This window comes from Bos grunniens, chromosome 27 (genome assembly GCF_055505025.1).
Source record: "Bos grunniens cultivar Pamir isolate PY7600 chromosome 27, Bosgru_T2T1.0, whole genome shotgun sequence".
NCBI lineage: Eukaryota > Metazoa > Chordata > Mammalia > Artiodactyla > Bovidae > Bos > Bos grunniens.
The window spans coordinates 45944363-45961601 of record NC_141191.1 but is presented as its reverse complement, the minus strand read 5'-3'; the positions used below and the strand labels follow the sequence as shown (position 1 = coordinate 45961601).

Here is a 17239-nt window from a genome sequence, read left to right as displayed (position 1 = left end):
GTGACCCTGAATGGCATGGCTCATAACTTCACTGAGTTACACAAGCTCCTTTACCAGAAGGCTATGATCCATGAAGGGGCTTCTATATATAATAGTGTGTGTATGTTAATCCAAATCTCCTAATTTATTCCTTCCCCTCTTTCTTCGTTGGTAATCATAAGCTTGTTTTCTGTGTCTGTGGGTCTATTTATGTTTTGTAAATAAGTTCAACTGTATCATCTTTTTAGATTCCATATATAAGCAATATCATATGATACTTGTCTTTCTCTGAATTACTTCAATCGGTATGACAATCTCTAGGTCTATTGATGTTGTGGCAAGTGGCATTATTTCATTTTTCTGTGGCTGGATATATTTTGGAGGTAGAACTAACATGGTGTGTATAGTACTAGACAGAGAGAGTGAGATAGGAGGAAAGGAAGGTCTGAGTATTATCATCAGATGAACCAGAAGGATGGGTTTGCCATTATCGGAGAAATGCTTTAACAGAGAGAAGTTTAGGAGAGTGGACCGTGGCCTTTAGTTTTGACTGTTTTAGATTTGAGGTCTCTATTTGCTCATCAAGTGAGCACACACAGTGATTAGTTGATATGGGAGTAAGAAGGAGAGGAAGAGATTTCAGCTAGAAATAAAATACTGACATCACCTTAAAATCTCTATGGGGCATCCCTGGTGGCTCCAATAGTAAAGAATCTCTCTGCAATGCAGAAGACCTGGGTTCAATCCCTGGGTCGGGAAGATCCCCTGGAGAAAGGAATGCCTACCCAGTATTCTTGCCCTGAGACATCAATGGATAGAGGGCTATTGTCCATGGGGTCACAAAGAGTCAGACACGTCTGAGTGACTAACACTTTGAAATCTATGTAGGCAACTTATCCCCCTCTCTCACCTCCAGATTCTGAAGCCACTCTTCCATGAACTGGAATTGAAAAGCTTTTGTAGAGAAGACACCTCTTCATGAGATATCACTGTGTTAACTTTCACTCTTTGGAGGATCTCCAGTGGCCGAGGAGTTTATTTTAAAACAAAAGAAACTGGATTCTCAATGAAATACCTATGGTCAAGTTTTGTTTCCACTGAGTTTCAATCTGTAGTGTTTATTCAATTTAAAAATTGACAGCATGTTTCAGGTAAGTGGAAATGACAAGGTCAAACTGTTAGTAATGATGTCACAAATGTGTAACTTCCCAAAATCTGCATCACATTTTTTTGTCAACCTGTAAAGTGCTAAGTCAGGAAGCAACAATTAGAACTGGACATGGAACAACAGACTGCTTCCAAATAGGAAAAGGAGTTTGTCAAGGCTGTTTATTTAACTGTCACCCTGCTTATTTAACTTCTATGCAGAGTACATCATGAGATATACTGGACTGGAAGGAGCACAAGCTGGAATCAAGATTGCTGGGAGAAATATCAATAACCTCAGATATGCAGATGATACGACTCTTATGGCAGAAAGTGAAGAGAAACTCAAAAGCCTCTTGATGAAAGTGAAAGTGGAGAGTGAAAAAGTTGGCTTAAAGCTCAACATTCAGAAAACAAAGATCATGGCATCCAGTCCCACCACTTCATGGGAAATAGACGGGGAAACAGTGGAAACAGTGTCAGACTTTATTTTTCTGGGCTCCAAAATCACTACAGGTGGTGACTGCAGCCATGAAATTAAAAGACGCTTACTCCTTGGAAGGAAAGTTATGACCAACCTAGATAGCATATTCAAAAGCAGAGACATTACTTTGCCAACAAAGGTCCATCTAGTCAAGGCTATGGTTTTTCCTGTGGTCGTGTATGGATGTGAGAGTTGGACTGTGAAGAAGGCTGAGTGTCGAAGAATTGATGCTTTTGAACTGTGGTGTTGGAGAAGACTCTTGAGAGTCCCTTGGACTGCAAGGAGATCCAACCAGTCCATTCTGAAGGAGATCAGCCCTGGGATTTCTTTGGAAGGAATGATGCTAAAGCTGAAACTCCAGTACTTTGGCCACCTCATGTGAAGAGTTGACTCATTGGAAAAGACTCTGATGCTGAGAGGGATTGGGGGCAGGAGGAGAAGGGGACGACAGAGGACGAGATGGCTGGATGGCATCACTGAGTCGATGCACGTGAGTCTGAGTGAACTCCGGGAGTTGGTGATGGACAGGGAGGCCTGGTGTGCTGCGATTCATGGGGTCGCAAAGAGCTGGACACGACTGAGCGACTGATCTGGTCTGATCTGATCTGAAAGTGCTAACAGAATTAGAATGTAGCTAAACACCTCCACAGGGGGAGCACAAGAGAAAGAGAGAGGGAGAAAGGAGCTCTTCCCTGAGTCGTTCATCTATAGTAAAGACCTGTTATTTCATATGTGTCTCCAATAAACAATAATACACTTTTCAGACAATCTGAGTCTGTTCAGTAGGTTTTGTTGATTCAACCTTTTGATAAAAAGGTATGATTTCTAATTAAATCCATGCTATTCTGTACTTCCATACTCTAAGCAGTTTTTTTTTTTTATAATGCTGTACTCCAAAAGTTAAAGTATTTTTCATCCTTCTCTAACTTACTGTTATATATTTTATAAAGTAATACAAAGCCAGTGAAATTCAAAGAAGAAAAGGTCTTTGTGGGGTACACAATGACATATCAAATGTTTCTTTAATCAGACATTTATCTTAAATACTTTATGAAATTAATAATCAGATATTTATCTTAAATACTTTATGAAATTAATAAATATTTTACCAGGAAAAGTCTATCATTGCTCCAGTACTACTCTGAAAATGCTACTGTTTTAAGAAATAAGAGTTGACTTAGAGAAATAAGCGCTCCTCTTCCTGCACAGAGCACATATCACAACAGAGAACAGACTTGTGGTTGCAGAGGAGGGTGCAGGAGAGGAGGACTGGGAGGGGTAGATGAGCCGCCACAGAGTGTTCTATGCGGGACGGACACACAAGGTCCTGCTGTGCGGCACAGGGGCCACGTTCCACATCCTGCGACACAGCATAACCAGAAAATATAGAAAAGAAAGTACAAACACAGACAACCGAATCACTCCGCTGTACAGCAGAAATTAACACACTGTAAATCAAAAGTCTTTTAACAAAAATATCATTATAGTCATAGCTAAGAGTAATGCTGAATCTGAGCAATTGATTTAAAAACATTTACTTCTCAATGTCTTTTTAAACCATGAAGAGAGCTAGTGTTACTTAAAATAAATTCAAAATTTAAGATAAATATTCCCAAAGCCCAAGCCAAAACATAAAAGAAAAAAAAATCTAACTTAGGAAACCATTTTCAAATCAACAAAATTAGACTTGCAAACATTCTAGTAAAACGTATGCTAAACTGTTTTTTACAACAGCATTGAATATTCATTGAATATGATTTTAATTTCTACCATAACTGCATTAAGAATGGGAAAAAGTTAACACAAAAATAAGGAAAAATAGATTATAAGCTACTCTTTGGAATGAAGAAGGCAAAAGCACAATGATAAGAACAACAGCAGAAATTACAAACCAGATTTTGGGAGCTATTTTGGGAGCATCTTTTGTCTGAGGGAGCAGACTGAGGCAAAGATAGCCCTGAGAACTCAATGAGACCAAATGTAAATGATAAAACCATGGACAAAGGCCTGAAGGAAAGCGCTTTTCCCTTCCCGGGATGATCTGTGCTGGCCGTCCAGGTGTAATATTATGTGCACTGATGAGCTGATCAACAGAACAGAACATCTACCCAGCTGTAATCAAGAGTGATTGATGGTTGGGACAAAAAAGTTGATTATCATGACAAGTTCGCTGATGCAGAGAAAATAAGCCTCTGCTTGGGAAATGGATAAAACCTGTTCAGAGACTACCTCCTGAAACCTTATTATATAGAATCTAAGAGAAGGCTTAAAGTTATACAGAGGAGCCTGATGTCCCAATAAACCTGATAAGAATAAATCTGCCATATGTCAATCTTCAGAGAGTGCTAGGCACAGGATTTAAAAGTACATGTAGACCCAAAAAAATGGAAACCACACGCTCTCAGTGCTATGTGTGTGAGTCTTAAAAGTTCTTTCTCTATGTCTCAAATTATCACTGAGACTCGCACGTGGATACAGAACATTAAACTTTCACGGCAGAGCACATCTCCACGTGTCCTCCACCGATCCTCCGCACAAGGAATGTGCTCCCCAAAGGCCTGCAACCTTTACTACCATCAGATTCACTTTGTATCAAATCTGAGATTTGGATGGAGACAGCAGATCCCGGAGGCAGTGTTTTGCACTGAAAATGAGGTTTGGCAGGCTTGGGAAAGGCGCATCCAGGCCAGAACGGAGGGTGCGTGTGCAGGGTTGTACAACAGCAGCTGGTTTATGCAGAGATCCTCAGGTTGTGGGGATGCACACCCCTCTTTTCAAGTTCTGGTTCTACCGCCGTACTCTAGCAGTGTGACCCAAATGTGGTGTGCAGTGTGCAGCATGCCTGGCACAAAGCCATTCTCCATCAATTCATAATACAACCAAACAGCCGCTCCTCAACTAGTCATCCTAAAATACTCAGTGGGAGGAAGGTAGGTTCATCTCATCCCCAGAGAGATCTTGGGTCATGGGGACACGCAAGAAAGGTAAGCATATTTCATACAATTACTGTAGTTAGTCAGGCTTCCCAGGCGGTGCTGGTGGTAAAGAGCCTACCTCCCAGTGCCGCAGAGGTAAGAGACGCGGGTTCAGTCCTGGTCAGGAAGATCCCCCGGAGGAGGGCACAGGCAAGCCACTCCAGTGTTCTTGCCTGGAAAATCCCATGGACAGAGGAACCTGGTGGGCTACAGTCCATGCGGTCTCCAAGGGTCAGACACGACCAAAGTGACTTAGCACACACACACTATAGTTAATACAGAGAACAGGACTCAGCAGAAGAGACAATAACAAACGCAACTATAAGGAAAGGAAAGTCCACAAAACCCAAAATAACTTGAGAACAGTTTTAGGAATTACCTCTCTTCCCTGCACCTTTGCCCCATGCGGTTCTAAGTTTCCAGAGCTATAGTGAGACTGATAATATATGAAACACTGAAATAAGTTACAGTGAGATATAATGAAAAAGCACAAGGAGCCTAATAAACTGTGACTACAATAAACGGATTGAGACTTTCTATTATTAGCAACCATTAATGCAGTTGCTACTTTTGGTTTCTACAAGCTCACTAGTGCCTAGTGATATTATGAGAAATGCATATGGTAGAAAGAGACACGAAACAACCGAGGGCATTTATAGAAGACAAGTACCTCGCCAATTTCTGGGCCACGGGGCTACATCAAGGATCTTATTCCATGGCTAACCAAGACTTCATGAGTCAGAAAGTGAGGAGGTGGCTGGTATGCTCTGAAATCTTCACAGTATAATCATAACGTTAAAATTGGGGAATTTGGACTACACTGATTTCTTTGCAAATAACCGAAAATTCAGAGGTTGTTACAAGGCAAGCTTTCCTCATCACAAGAACCAGCTTCAGGGCGGTTCTCAAATCTAATCCCACTTATTCATTTCTTTTTCAAGTCACATGAATTTCTGTTACTCAGGTTTCGGGGAACCAGTTGCTTAGGATACGAATCCTGCTTTGTAGGCAGGCAGTGGGAAAAGGCAACCTAAAATTCCATTTTTTATCAAAATGCAGCAATTATTCTGAATGTTCTTAGTGAAGCTGCAACAGACACTGTCTTGGAAAATCCTGTTTCAATGTTCATTTTCTTGAGATGGCAATAAAGAGAAATGTTTCTGGTCTTGAGTACTTTGGCCATTTATTTATTCAACATTTATTGAGTGATCCTTAAGACTTGTCAAGCTCTGCCAACATTAATAGGCTGCCTGCCTCATCTTTGGGGACAAAGAAAACACTTTAGCATATTTAATCAGAATCATACCTCTTGCTCACCACGTTCAACCCTCCCCATGACATTGTGTCCTTGAATGGTTTATGCATGCCTAACTCTCTTCTCACGGAGAAGGCAATGGCACCCCACTCCAGTACTCTTGCCTGGAAATTCCCATGGACGGAGGAGCCTGGTAAGAGTCGGACACAACTTAACGACTTCCCTTTCACTTTTCACTTTCATGCATTGGAGAAGGAAACGGCAACCCACTCCAGTGTTCTTGCCTGGAGAATCCCAGGGACGGGGGAGCCTGGTGGGCTGCCATCTATGGGGTCGCACAGAGTCAGACATGACTGAAGCGACTTAGCAGCAGCAGCAGCAACTCTCTTCTCAAACTCTGCGTTCAATAGGTGGCATTGGATGAAACAGACTTGCGTAGATTCTCTATTGCCCCCACCCTTCAGAACTTAGTACAGTAGTGTTGCTTGCCCTTGAGGCAATTCTCAGTTTTGAAGTGTGTTCCTAGGTGCCAGCGATCTGCACTACTGGCAGTCTTGCCACTGACATTGACCTTGATCAACTTCTTCGTTATTTGTTGAGCTGAAGTAACCGATTGTCTTAGCTGAAAACTTTCAGCTGACACCAATGCAAGTCTTGAAATAAATTTTCTTTAGGGAAGGTCCCTTGACGAGAGAAGTAAAACACTAAGCTGGGACGTAGGAGCCCGGTTTTCAATCCTAGTACGTCTCAATGGCTTAGAGACCTTGAAAAACTCACCACCCTGGCCTTTGGTATTCCATCCATACAATCTATAACGCAGACAGAATGATTTCTTAGACATCTCTTAAGTCTTAACTAGTCTCTGAGGGACTCAGAGTATTCCACAGAAATATGAAAATCTCTGTGATTAGTGGAGGCTATGTACACATCTGCTTGTTATATCTAAAATCAACTTTCTCTTTCTAGACTTTCAAAGTCAAATTTTCCATGTCTAGGACAATTCGATACAAAAGTGAATTTTAATATTTGTTTTTCCTTGTTTATCAAGAAAAGCCCAGAGAAATATGGATTCTTATAAGAATTTCTCTTTTATTCTTAGTCCTTTACCCTTCATTCCATCTGCAGATGAAACTCTAGAATGTTCAAGTCGATTCAGAGTCCTGAAAGGTCCCAATATTGAAGTTTTATTTTTAAAAGCCTGCCAAAGAAACACACTGCCTCTTCAGTAGATTCCCATACTCTTAACTGGCTCACTGGCTCCAAAAATCTAGAATAGCCAGGCCCAGTATTTCTTGTTCAGTCTTTCTGTTCAAGGTTTGTTTCCTGAGAAGTCCTGGCAGAGCCCCGGGCTCTATGCAAGATGCAGAGTCGAGTGAACTGAGCACTCTCTGAGGACCCACTCCGAGGAGCTCCTCCCACGGGCTGGCCCAGCGACTCCAGCCCACGGGCCCAGACAGTGTCCTCGGGCACAGACACTGGACGGCCCTGTCCTAGAACCACATCTGAAGAAGCAAAGCGCCCAGCAGGGAGAGCCCGACACACAGGCCAGAGCTCTAAATAGCTCTGAGAGTCCCGGAGACAAAGAGCACACACCTATGAAAGAGATGCTTCAAAGCTGCCTGAAAATTAAATTTATAACTGGGTTCCTCTGAAGATCCTTTGGGGGCACAGCAGCAGCAGCAACAGACTTAAAGAGGTTGAGAGTTTTTTTATAAAGGTGGCTGTGCCAAGGACATATGGTACCTGCTGGTTTTAAAGGTAAAAGGTAAAGATTGACCTGGAGTGGGCATCTCCAGTGTTAACACAAAGATACACAAAGACGCTTTCAACAGGGGCAGTCTCTGCGAGCACCTTTTTTTCTTTTAAAGGAAGATATTTTCAAACTTCTATATTCCTTAAGAAGTACTTTAACATTTAAAGAGTGAAATAACTGTAACTTAGTTACTTATCCCATAGAATAAAAATGACCATTCCATTTCATTCACTATAGAGTTTATAATCCCATTGCCCACACGTTGCATTTTATATCCTTACAACGTGGCTGTAAGAAATGGCTCATCATTTTAAATGAGATAATTGTGGAACAAAATTAACACAACCTATTAAGAGAAAACACGTCTCAGCAATGGGTTGTCAAATTCCTGATAGAATATTTTTTCTACCAATTCACTCAGCTTCTCTGGATGCTGTGTGGCTTCAGGTTTGAGGTTACATGGGTTTCCCCCATGCATAGATATGTACTAACCTTTCTCCTAAGATATCAATAAAACACTGAAATTTGAATGAGACAACAATAATATCACTCAACTTTCCTGGGCCTCTCTGAGATTGAAGACATTGCTAGAAACAGGCATGGAATATTTGGAATATTGCAACTGAGACCTGCTTTGGGATAAAACACGTAGCTTGAAAACCATAACAGGATAGTAGAGGCAAAAATCCTTTATAAAACTGAGGCATACTCATAAAGGAAATTTGGAAAATAAAAGAATAGTTCTTCCACTCCAAAACAGGTATTAGTTTTTTCTCTCCATCCAAGCAGCATTTCCTTTAAATATCAGGATTCCACCCACCCCCATATTATTGATTTAAATATTTAAAAGATGTGTCCTAAGATCTTATGTTAAAGACAGTGTAATTATCTAAGTTTGGTCATTCGGTAAGAAAAAATATTCCAATTAGCATCTGCATCATTATGTTGCCACGTTTGATTATGGGAGTTTTCACAGAGATAGGAACTATATTCAAATTTATCGTTTGGTTTCACTACATTTCTGGGTTCTAAAATGCAGAACAATGATTTCTATTTTACAATACCATTGGAAAATGTATCAATTATATCGGTAATAATCCCAAGGAATCCCTTTGGAGGGGCTTGCAATCTGTAAGGAATGTCTTCTAAGGAGGTTGCTTCCCTCTGGTTCATCAAGCAGTCCCCTGAAGTCATTAATGCTTGGCTGTCTCAAGTCATAAAAGATTTGTTCCTGCTGTATTCTAGTTCAGGGGTTCACACTGACACTTGCATTTTCCTGGTGTTTATGACTAACTGTGTGAGTGAAGAGCAGAGAAGGGGCATTGGGAAGGCTCTGCAGACCTTGTAGGGAGCGGAGCCCATGGGGAGGACGACCCGGCACAGTGGACGGACTGCCCCAGGTCATTCCACGGGGCAAGGAACCCTGGGACTCTCTCTCTGGGATGCGGGGCGGGGAACACACAGGGCACCAGCCACACCATTGCTGTAGGGGAGGCTGGCTCTCTGGGTGGACTCACCGCCCTACCTGGAGCAGGTGAGGCAGAAACAGCCTGGACACGCACACTGGCCCGGCGTGGCCCGCCTCGGCCCGCCTCCGCCATGCAGCCTTGGACAAGCCTCCCTGCGCTTCATGCCTCAGTTTCCACCTTGAAATTAGCAAGCTTTCTTCGGTCTCTAACATATCAGGAAGTGCTATTTGGGGGACTTCCACCAGACTGACGCTTAGATACTACAAGTTTGTGATCCCTCAGTTTTGGGGCCTCAGATCCTATTTTCCATGCTATAAATACTCATTGAGTAATTAATCTTTTTCTACCTCACTTAATCTTACAGCCACGCTAGCCTTGGCTGTAAGTTTTCTTTCAAAGGCACACTTACCAACTGGTCCAGGCCAACAGTAATTTATGCTTATTTTACGATACTGATAAAATAATTGGACAAATTACAACCTTTCGTTCTTTAATTGGAAGCCTTTTTGCATAACTCCATGTGTGTCCCACATAAATGTCAAAGAGTTTCATCTTTTCCCCAAAGTGAATGCCTGCACCAGGAGAAGGTAATCTGATTTAAAATGCATACAATATAATGTGCTGCTGCTTCTGCTAAGTCACTTCAGTCGTGTCCGACTCTGCAACCCCATAGACGGCAGCCCACCAGGCTCTCCCGTCCCTGGGATTCTCCAGGCAAGAACACTGGAGTGGGTTGCCATTTCCTTCTCCAATGGATGAAAGTGAAAAGTGAAAGTGAAGTCACTCAGTCGTGTCCGACTCTTAGCGACCCCATGGACTGCAGCCTACCAGGCTCCTCCGTCCATGGGATTTTCCAGGCAAGAGTACTGGAGTGGGTGCCATCGCCTTCTCCGATACAAGGTGCTCCTCAGGAAAATATCCATAGGGCAAAACATGGAAAATGTACTGCAAGGAAACATGTATAGCAAACACCAAACCACAGGCTTTATGACACAAAGGGTTAAACAATAAATAAAAGCTTAGAGGGAAAGGAAATTGAATTTTCATGATGTAGCGATGAAAAGAACTACAAGCTATTATTTTCATTGGAAGAGGAAGAAGCTTTGAAATGTAAAAAGGTTCATAAGGCAAAAATACTTTCCTATGCGACAGAGGATTCAACCAAGCATACAAGTGAATTACAGCGTCACTTTCCCAGCTTCTAGGTTTAAGAATGGAAACAGGATGATAAATGCTCGATATACATGGCAAGAGCAAACAGGCAGTTTTATTGGGATTTAAAGCTTTTGAAGAATAAAATGATCTATATGCACATATATATGTATTTTCTCTTTATTTAGAAACATTTATATATGAATGAATGGATCATAAATCCAATTTATCTTGGCATTCAGTATTAAATATTTCATGAAATTGGTATTTATAGATATGACCAGTCAATGAATAAACAAATCTTATATTTTCAGCACATTAGTTCCCCTTTATCGACATCATAATGCCATAGAGACATTTTTAAGGTCTCTAAAGGAGTTTCCACTCCTATATTTCAATTTTGCAATAATTATATTTTGCTTGTAAATCATAGTTAATACGATGCTATGTCATTTATAAACTCAATAATATTGGAACTTCCTACTTTAAAAAAAACTACAATTAAAAAAATTTGCATAGCATAGTAAATTTATATTCAAAGTTCAACAAGGAAAAATGTAAGGGCAATGAATGTATGTATCCAGTTTGTACAGATCAAAGAACTGGCCTGGGTAAATATTTGACAAATTCAGGTGGTCATGCTATTCAGTTCAAAGCTAAATCAAACATCCACACGAGTATCTACTGAAGGTATGATAACAATATTTAAGTCCTAACCCCTGGACATGATGGATATGTTACATTATATGACGAAGGGGTTAGGTCACCAGATGAAAGTAGGTTGCTAAACCGCTAAATTTAAACTAGAAAAGTTATCCTGGGTTATCCAGGTGGGTCCACTGTGATCACAAAGGTCCTTAAATGTGGAAGAGTGAGGCAGAAGAGTGAGGGTGAGTCCGTATGAGATGAGCTCATTCGGCCTTGTAGTCTTGAGGCCGGGATGGGGGATCACGCCAAGGAAAGAGGGCAGCTTCCAGAAAAGAAAGACAAGGAACTGAAATCTCCCCAGAGCCCCTGAAGGGCCATCACCCTGCTGACACCCTGCTTGCAGCACCGTGAGACCCGTTCTGACTCAGCTCCACAACTACGCGGTCACAGAGCGGAGTCACCTTAAGACACTAAACGCGTGGCAGCTGCTACAGCAGCAAGAAAAGGTGAACACAGCGCCCTCTGCCGAGTAGTCACGCCTGCACCGCTCAGTTCTGACAGCGGTGCCTGCCACGCCTCCAAACACCGCGCGACTTTTCCCTTCGAGGGATCTGAAAGCACAGCTGTGAGAGTGAGAACCGATTTCCCTAAAATATACATCCTGGTCCCTACATCACCTTGAAAATTCATTAGCAAAGGAACACAAATACAGTTTTTTTAATCGTCTCGTACGATGGAAATAAAATAAGTTTACGTTTTAGATAAGAATTATGCAAATCTTTATTTTTATTAGGTTCCTTATGTTAATAATCATAATATAGTGTTTCCTAAAGCATATCTAAAAGCACTTCTAGTTTTTTAAAATCTGATTTTGATAGCCATCTGGAAGATTAGTAGAAACGCTGCTGCTGCTGCTGCTGCTGCTAAGTCACTTCAGTAGTGTCTGACTCTGTGTGACCCCATCGACGGCAGCCCACCAGGCTCCCTTGTCCCTGGGATTCTCCAGGCAAGAACACTGGAGTGGGTTGCCATTTCCTTCTCCAGTGCATGAAAGTGAAAAGTGAAAGTGAAGTTGCTCAGTCGTGTCCAACCCTCAGCGACCCCATGGACTGCAGCCCACCAGGCTCATCCGCCCATGGGATTTTCCAGGCAAGAGTACTGGAGTGGGGTGCCATTGCCTTCTCCGAGTAGAAACACTTAAAAAGATATAAAAAGAAGAGAAAAGGATCAGCTGTCATGAAGTGGTGAGTCACGCATTACTGAAGATAGTCAACCCAAAGACTTAGTCTTGATCTAGCCAATGGTTTCCCTTCATTTAGTGGGAGATTGGGTTCAATAACCTTGAAGTCTTTTTCTAAGACTTCAGTTTACAGTAAGTTTCCTTAACATGGACAAAAACATTAACAGTGAAACTGTTGGCAGAAAGGTTGGTATTTGAAGGAGCCCCATTAGCTGTAAAGAATGGAAATGTGGATCCTGAAAGACTTCCTCAACATCATCCATCCAATCAGTTCCAAAGTCAAATTTCAGAATAAAGAAGGATACACTTAACAATTATGGAAATATACAGCTGTTCGCTAAGTATTTTAAAATGATCAAGATTGCACTACTAAGTTCAGAACTCTTGTTTGTATGTCAGGGAAACTTTTTTTATACCAGCTGGAAGAGAATATTACATAATACTAATCACTTGAAATATCTGTAAGTCAAACTATAGTAATTTTCTTAAAATTCAAATCAAGGTGCTAATTATTAAAAAACAATGAAACAAAAAGAAACAAAAGACATCCTTTCAAATAAAATGCTGCATGCTTACTGTATTCTCTTAATATTAACAGTAGCCCATTCGAGTGCTATGCAGGCAGCCTCCTCTCCACTTTTTTAAGTCAGCAGAGGGAATGTTATAAAATTACCTGGTAATTGTACCAGTTTAAGGATGAGATCATAAGACAGTAGCAAACTTTACACAAAATGAAATGTTCTCACAGAAGGAAAAAGCCACTCTGTTTGTGACACATCTGTTTCCTCCGCCTCATTATCTCATATGCTACCTTCATCATTGCCTAAGGGGCCTACTTGCCTAGGGCGATTAAATTGCTGGAAGGCCTAACATTCTCTAGAACCCAGATTTGTTTGGTCATCTCCATAGAGCACATCAATTTAGGGCCAGCTCAGGGCACCCTGGAGGGGTCACACTGATAGGCTGGGGTCCTCCATTTGCCAAGTGCACCCACAAATGCTCAATTTTTGTTCCTTCCAAACCAGCATTCCTTTTCTTTTCTGTTATCTCAGGACCAACTCCACACCAGGGCAGCTTGAGGGGAGTGGCTGTATTTTCCATATGGGCTGCAAGCCAAATTAGCTTCTGTGTTGAATCCAGCGTCAACCTTGATTCTTAGAAAAGGTATAAAAGATGTGACTCCCTCTCTGTGAATAACATGCAAAGGGTCATGTCTACACTGTCTCCCTCCTGCCATGTTCCCTCCTTGACTTCTACTCATTAGGGGCTCCTTTGAGGTCTTTAGAATGTCCTGTTAAAATGCTAGTCTTTCTGGGTCGGGGACTTCAGCTCTGTAACACAAAAACAAATAAAGGCACCAGAGCTCATCCGGAATTAAGGGCCATCAAAGCAGGAGAAGAGAATTCACAAAGCCAAAACCATGGCCTTGAGATATCGCCTGGGACCTACCTTATTTCAGAGATGTTATTTATTGAAAATCTCATTAGTCCTAAATTCAGACTGTTCCCCAAAAGCAAGTGTGTGATCTAAATTTAGCACTCCTGGGAGACTAAAGAATACCATTAAACCACAAGTGCAGTTTGCTTCATAATATAGTAAACTCCGAAATTAAAGCACATAAGGAGTTAAAATGCTATCTTTGAATTTTGACATGCTCAGTCATTGGAGAAAAATGCTTCAGAAATCTCTTCTTCAAGATTAGAACAGCAAACTGCATTTTTTCAGTGAATACTAAATGGTAAACTTACATCAGAATTAAATCTCAACTGGCAAATGTTGCACGAAATGATCTGCTTTCTTCGATGAGGAAGAGGAACCCCGAAAGTATGATTTATTACAGCTTTCTGAATCGGGTCCATCTGTAATGACAAAAAAAACACAACAAATAGAAATAAAGCTCGTCAGTTCCATCGGAGTGTTGCCTGTTTCCTTAAAGAACCCATCTGGACAGCTTCAATCTACTGCTTGCACTAGAAAGAACATTTTTATTCTAAGAAACGGCATTTCTACTTTCTTAGAAAATAGACAACAACGAGCCGGAAGCACAGTGTGATAAAGAAATGATAAATGTACCATTAGAGTCTGCATGCTAACCGCTTCCCTCATTTAGGATCCACAATTGTCCCAGTTTGATAACCCTCCTATATAATTAAAGATTTATCAAAACTCAAGTTATCGTGACTGAGTGAAATCTTACACAGCAGTGAGTCTGTACCATTGCCTCAAATGGACTTCAAAATAGACGAGCGGCCATGAAAATAACTTGAGCCTCTTTATGGATAATTAGCCTTCTGCTATGTTTGGTATCTTTTCTGCCTTAAGAATCTATCATGGGTTTCCCCTGCTATCTGAAAGGAGAAGCCACTACCTTAGGACCCATCTTGCGAAAGGCTGCAGAAAGCAAATGGAGAGAAAGCACAGAGGCTGAGACACAGCACAAAGCCTTGGGGCTGGCTGCTGAGATGCGAGCGTGCTTCCCTGGGGAAAGAGCTGGCAACACCAACCTTGTAGATCACGGTTCCTGCCGCCTCTATAAGGGCTGTTGCAAAAACAAAGGCTGGACACCTTTTCCACCATTTGTCCTTTTTTTTCCCGCAAATCCTCTTTGGATTTGCTTGTTTAGTGGAAGCAGGTACTAATATAGGTCTTTGGTCAAATTGAAGTGCTGGAAAACAAACTTTGAAAAAGCAAGGGTTGCTCACACACAAATTCCGCTTCCTAAGAATTCAGTCATGTGGAACTGTGGGTTCTTTCAACGATCACTGACTGATCCCCTAACACATGCTGCTCTCCCATGGGCTCACTACTGGGAGGTCAGAGTTTGGGCCAGATGTCAGTTCTCTCTGCATCCCACTCCCAGGACAGGACATGGGATATCCAAAGCATGATGCTGGCAAAACAACGCTGGTAAAATGGAATGTCACCAAGGTTCGTTCCAGGGTCCTCACCCACGGTTCCCAAATGTTAGTCAGAATCAAACTTTGATTGTCTTCTTAATACACGCACAGCCTCTGTGCTCTTATGCATTATCTCTTAAGCTTGTGATGAAGTTTAGTCATAATAATTCTTGAAATCACTTAGTGCAGTACAGTGCCAAGCACATTAAAAGTCAATAAATCTTGGCTGTTCTGTTTTCTCTTTTGTGTACACGTATGTGATGATTAGGGATAACAGGAGCCTCACATTCCTACGGTCTTTGTTGGCGCTTTCTATCTCTCACGTGTCCAAAAAACATTTCAAAATGATTTCAATGTCCTACACCAGCCATTGATTCTGTTCAATACTTACAGACTTTGGAACTCTTAACTCTCATCCAATACAAAGTTCTTCTGAGAGTCTTCCCCATGGACTGAGTCAGTTCAGACAAGATTTGACACACACAAAAGCTAAGAATATGTCTGTGAAATGATGCTCTAAGTGCTTCTGTGATACATTGCTGCTGCTGCTGCTGCTAAGTTGCTTCAGTCGTGTCCGACTCTGTGCGACCCCATAGACGGCAGCCCAACAGGATCCCCCATCCCTGGGATTCTCCAGGCAAGAACACTGGAGTGGGTTGCCATTTCCTTCTCCAATGCATGAAAGTGAAAAGTGAAAGTGAAGTCGCTCAGTCCCAACTCTTAGCGACCCCGTGGACTGCAGCCCACCAGGCTCCTCCATCCATGGGATTTTCCAGGCAGGAGTACTGGAGTGGGGTGCCATTGCCTTCTCCGTCTGTGATACATTATAGTTCACTAATTAGCCTAAACCAGTCACTGATAAATTCTACCTCCTGATGATTTCAAATCATCAGAACCAGTTAACTCATAGACTCTTTCCACCAGTGGGTAGGATAAAGGTTTTCTCTGTTCACAACTTCTATAATGTTGTCTAGACACTCATAATGCACTATTCTCAATAATAATAAAATAATGGCATCGACAAGAAGAGGACAGTGCTCAGCATTTATTAAGTGCCTCCTGGTGCCAAGTGCGAGGCTGGATGGTTTTTATATTAAACAGCTGTGACCAAGAAGAGCTCATGGGTTCTCATTCGTAGCTTCCATCACCACTCTACATTTTTCCTGATGTTCATCCCAGATTTTGGATGAAGCTCAGCTGCCCCACAATTTTTCTGGTCACTTCCAGAAATTAACAGAGTCTAGGATCCCCTCCCCCACTAGTGAATTATACTGTACTTTCTTTTCAACCAGTTTTAATTTAAACACAATAAAGCTCACCAGTGTTAAATTTACAGTTTGGTGAGATTTGACAAATAGATACAGTCTTAATAATTACCTCATAGAACACTTCCATTACCCATAAAGTTCCCTCCTGAGGTCAATTCCTCCCTCCCACCCCACCCGGTGAAATCACCGCTCTGCCTTCTGTAACTATATTTTTCCCTTTCCTCAAAGTTCATACAAATGGACTCATACACTACACGGTCTTCCATGGCTGGCATCTTTCATCCAGCATGATGTTTCTCAGATTCACCCGTGCTGTTGCACGCATTGGTAACATTCCTTTTTACTGCCGAGTAGTAGCCGTTTGTATGGGTGAGCCCGTGTGAGCTTCCCTGGTGGCTCAGACTCGAAAGAATCTGCCTGCCACACAGGAGACCCAGGTTCAATCCCCGGGGTCTGGCAGATTTCCCTGGAGAAGGAAATGGCAACCCACTCCAGTATTCTTGCCTGGAGAATCCCATGGACAGAAGAGCCTGGCGGGCTACAGTCGATGGGGTCACAAAGAGCTGGACATGACTGAGCAACTTACATTTTCACTTTCACCCTAATGTGATTATCCATGTGTTAGCTGATGAACTTTGAATTGTTTCCAGTAAAATCTGTTTTTCAAATCTTAATACATGATCTAAGTTCATTTCTAAATTCAGTTTTGCATCTGAATCCAAACATTAAACATTAACATAAAATTACAGTTTACTTTTCTTAGTTTCAACCTACAGTACTCGTGAGAAAGGTCATAGGGCATGGCACAGGATTCTTCGATACATACACTGCCCTGTCTCCCACCCCAGTTAAATCAAACTTTCCTCAGCCCCGCCTCACCCCTATTTCCTCAGAACCAAAATGGACCATGAGCAGAACCCGAGAGCCAGCAGCCGCAGGGCTGAGTGAGTGCAGGATGCTGCAGAGCCCACCT

General features: G+C 41.9%; 1 protein-coding gene across 5 annotated transcripts in view; it reads right to left on the bottom strand.

Annotated features, from left to right (window-relative positions):
- ZNF385D (zinc finger protein 385D) overlaps nucleotides 1-17239 on the bottom strand; it is a 1003514-nt gene that overhangs the window by 136774 nt on the left and 849501 nt on the right. For 4 of the 5 annotated variants that reach the window (XM_086379818.1, XM_086379820.1, XM_086379819.1 and 1 more), the window contains one exon: nucleotides 13850-13960. The exons of the other annotated variant lie outside the window; for it this stretch is intronic. In XM_086379818.1, the coding sequence (XP_086235944.1) occupies nucleotides 13850-13960 (111 nt within the window). The remainder of the gene's footprint in view (nucleotides 1-13849; nucleotides 13961-17239) is intronic. 5 annotated transcript variants of the gene reach the window in all.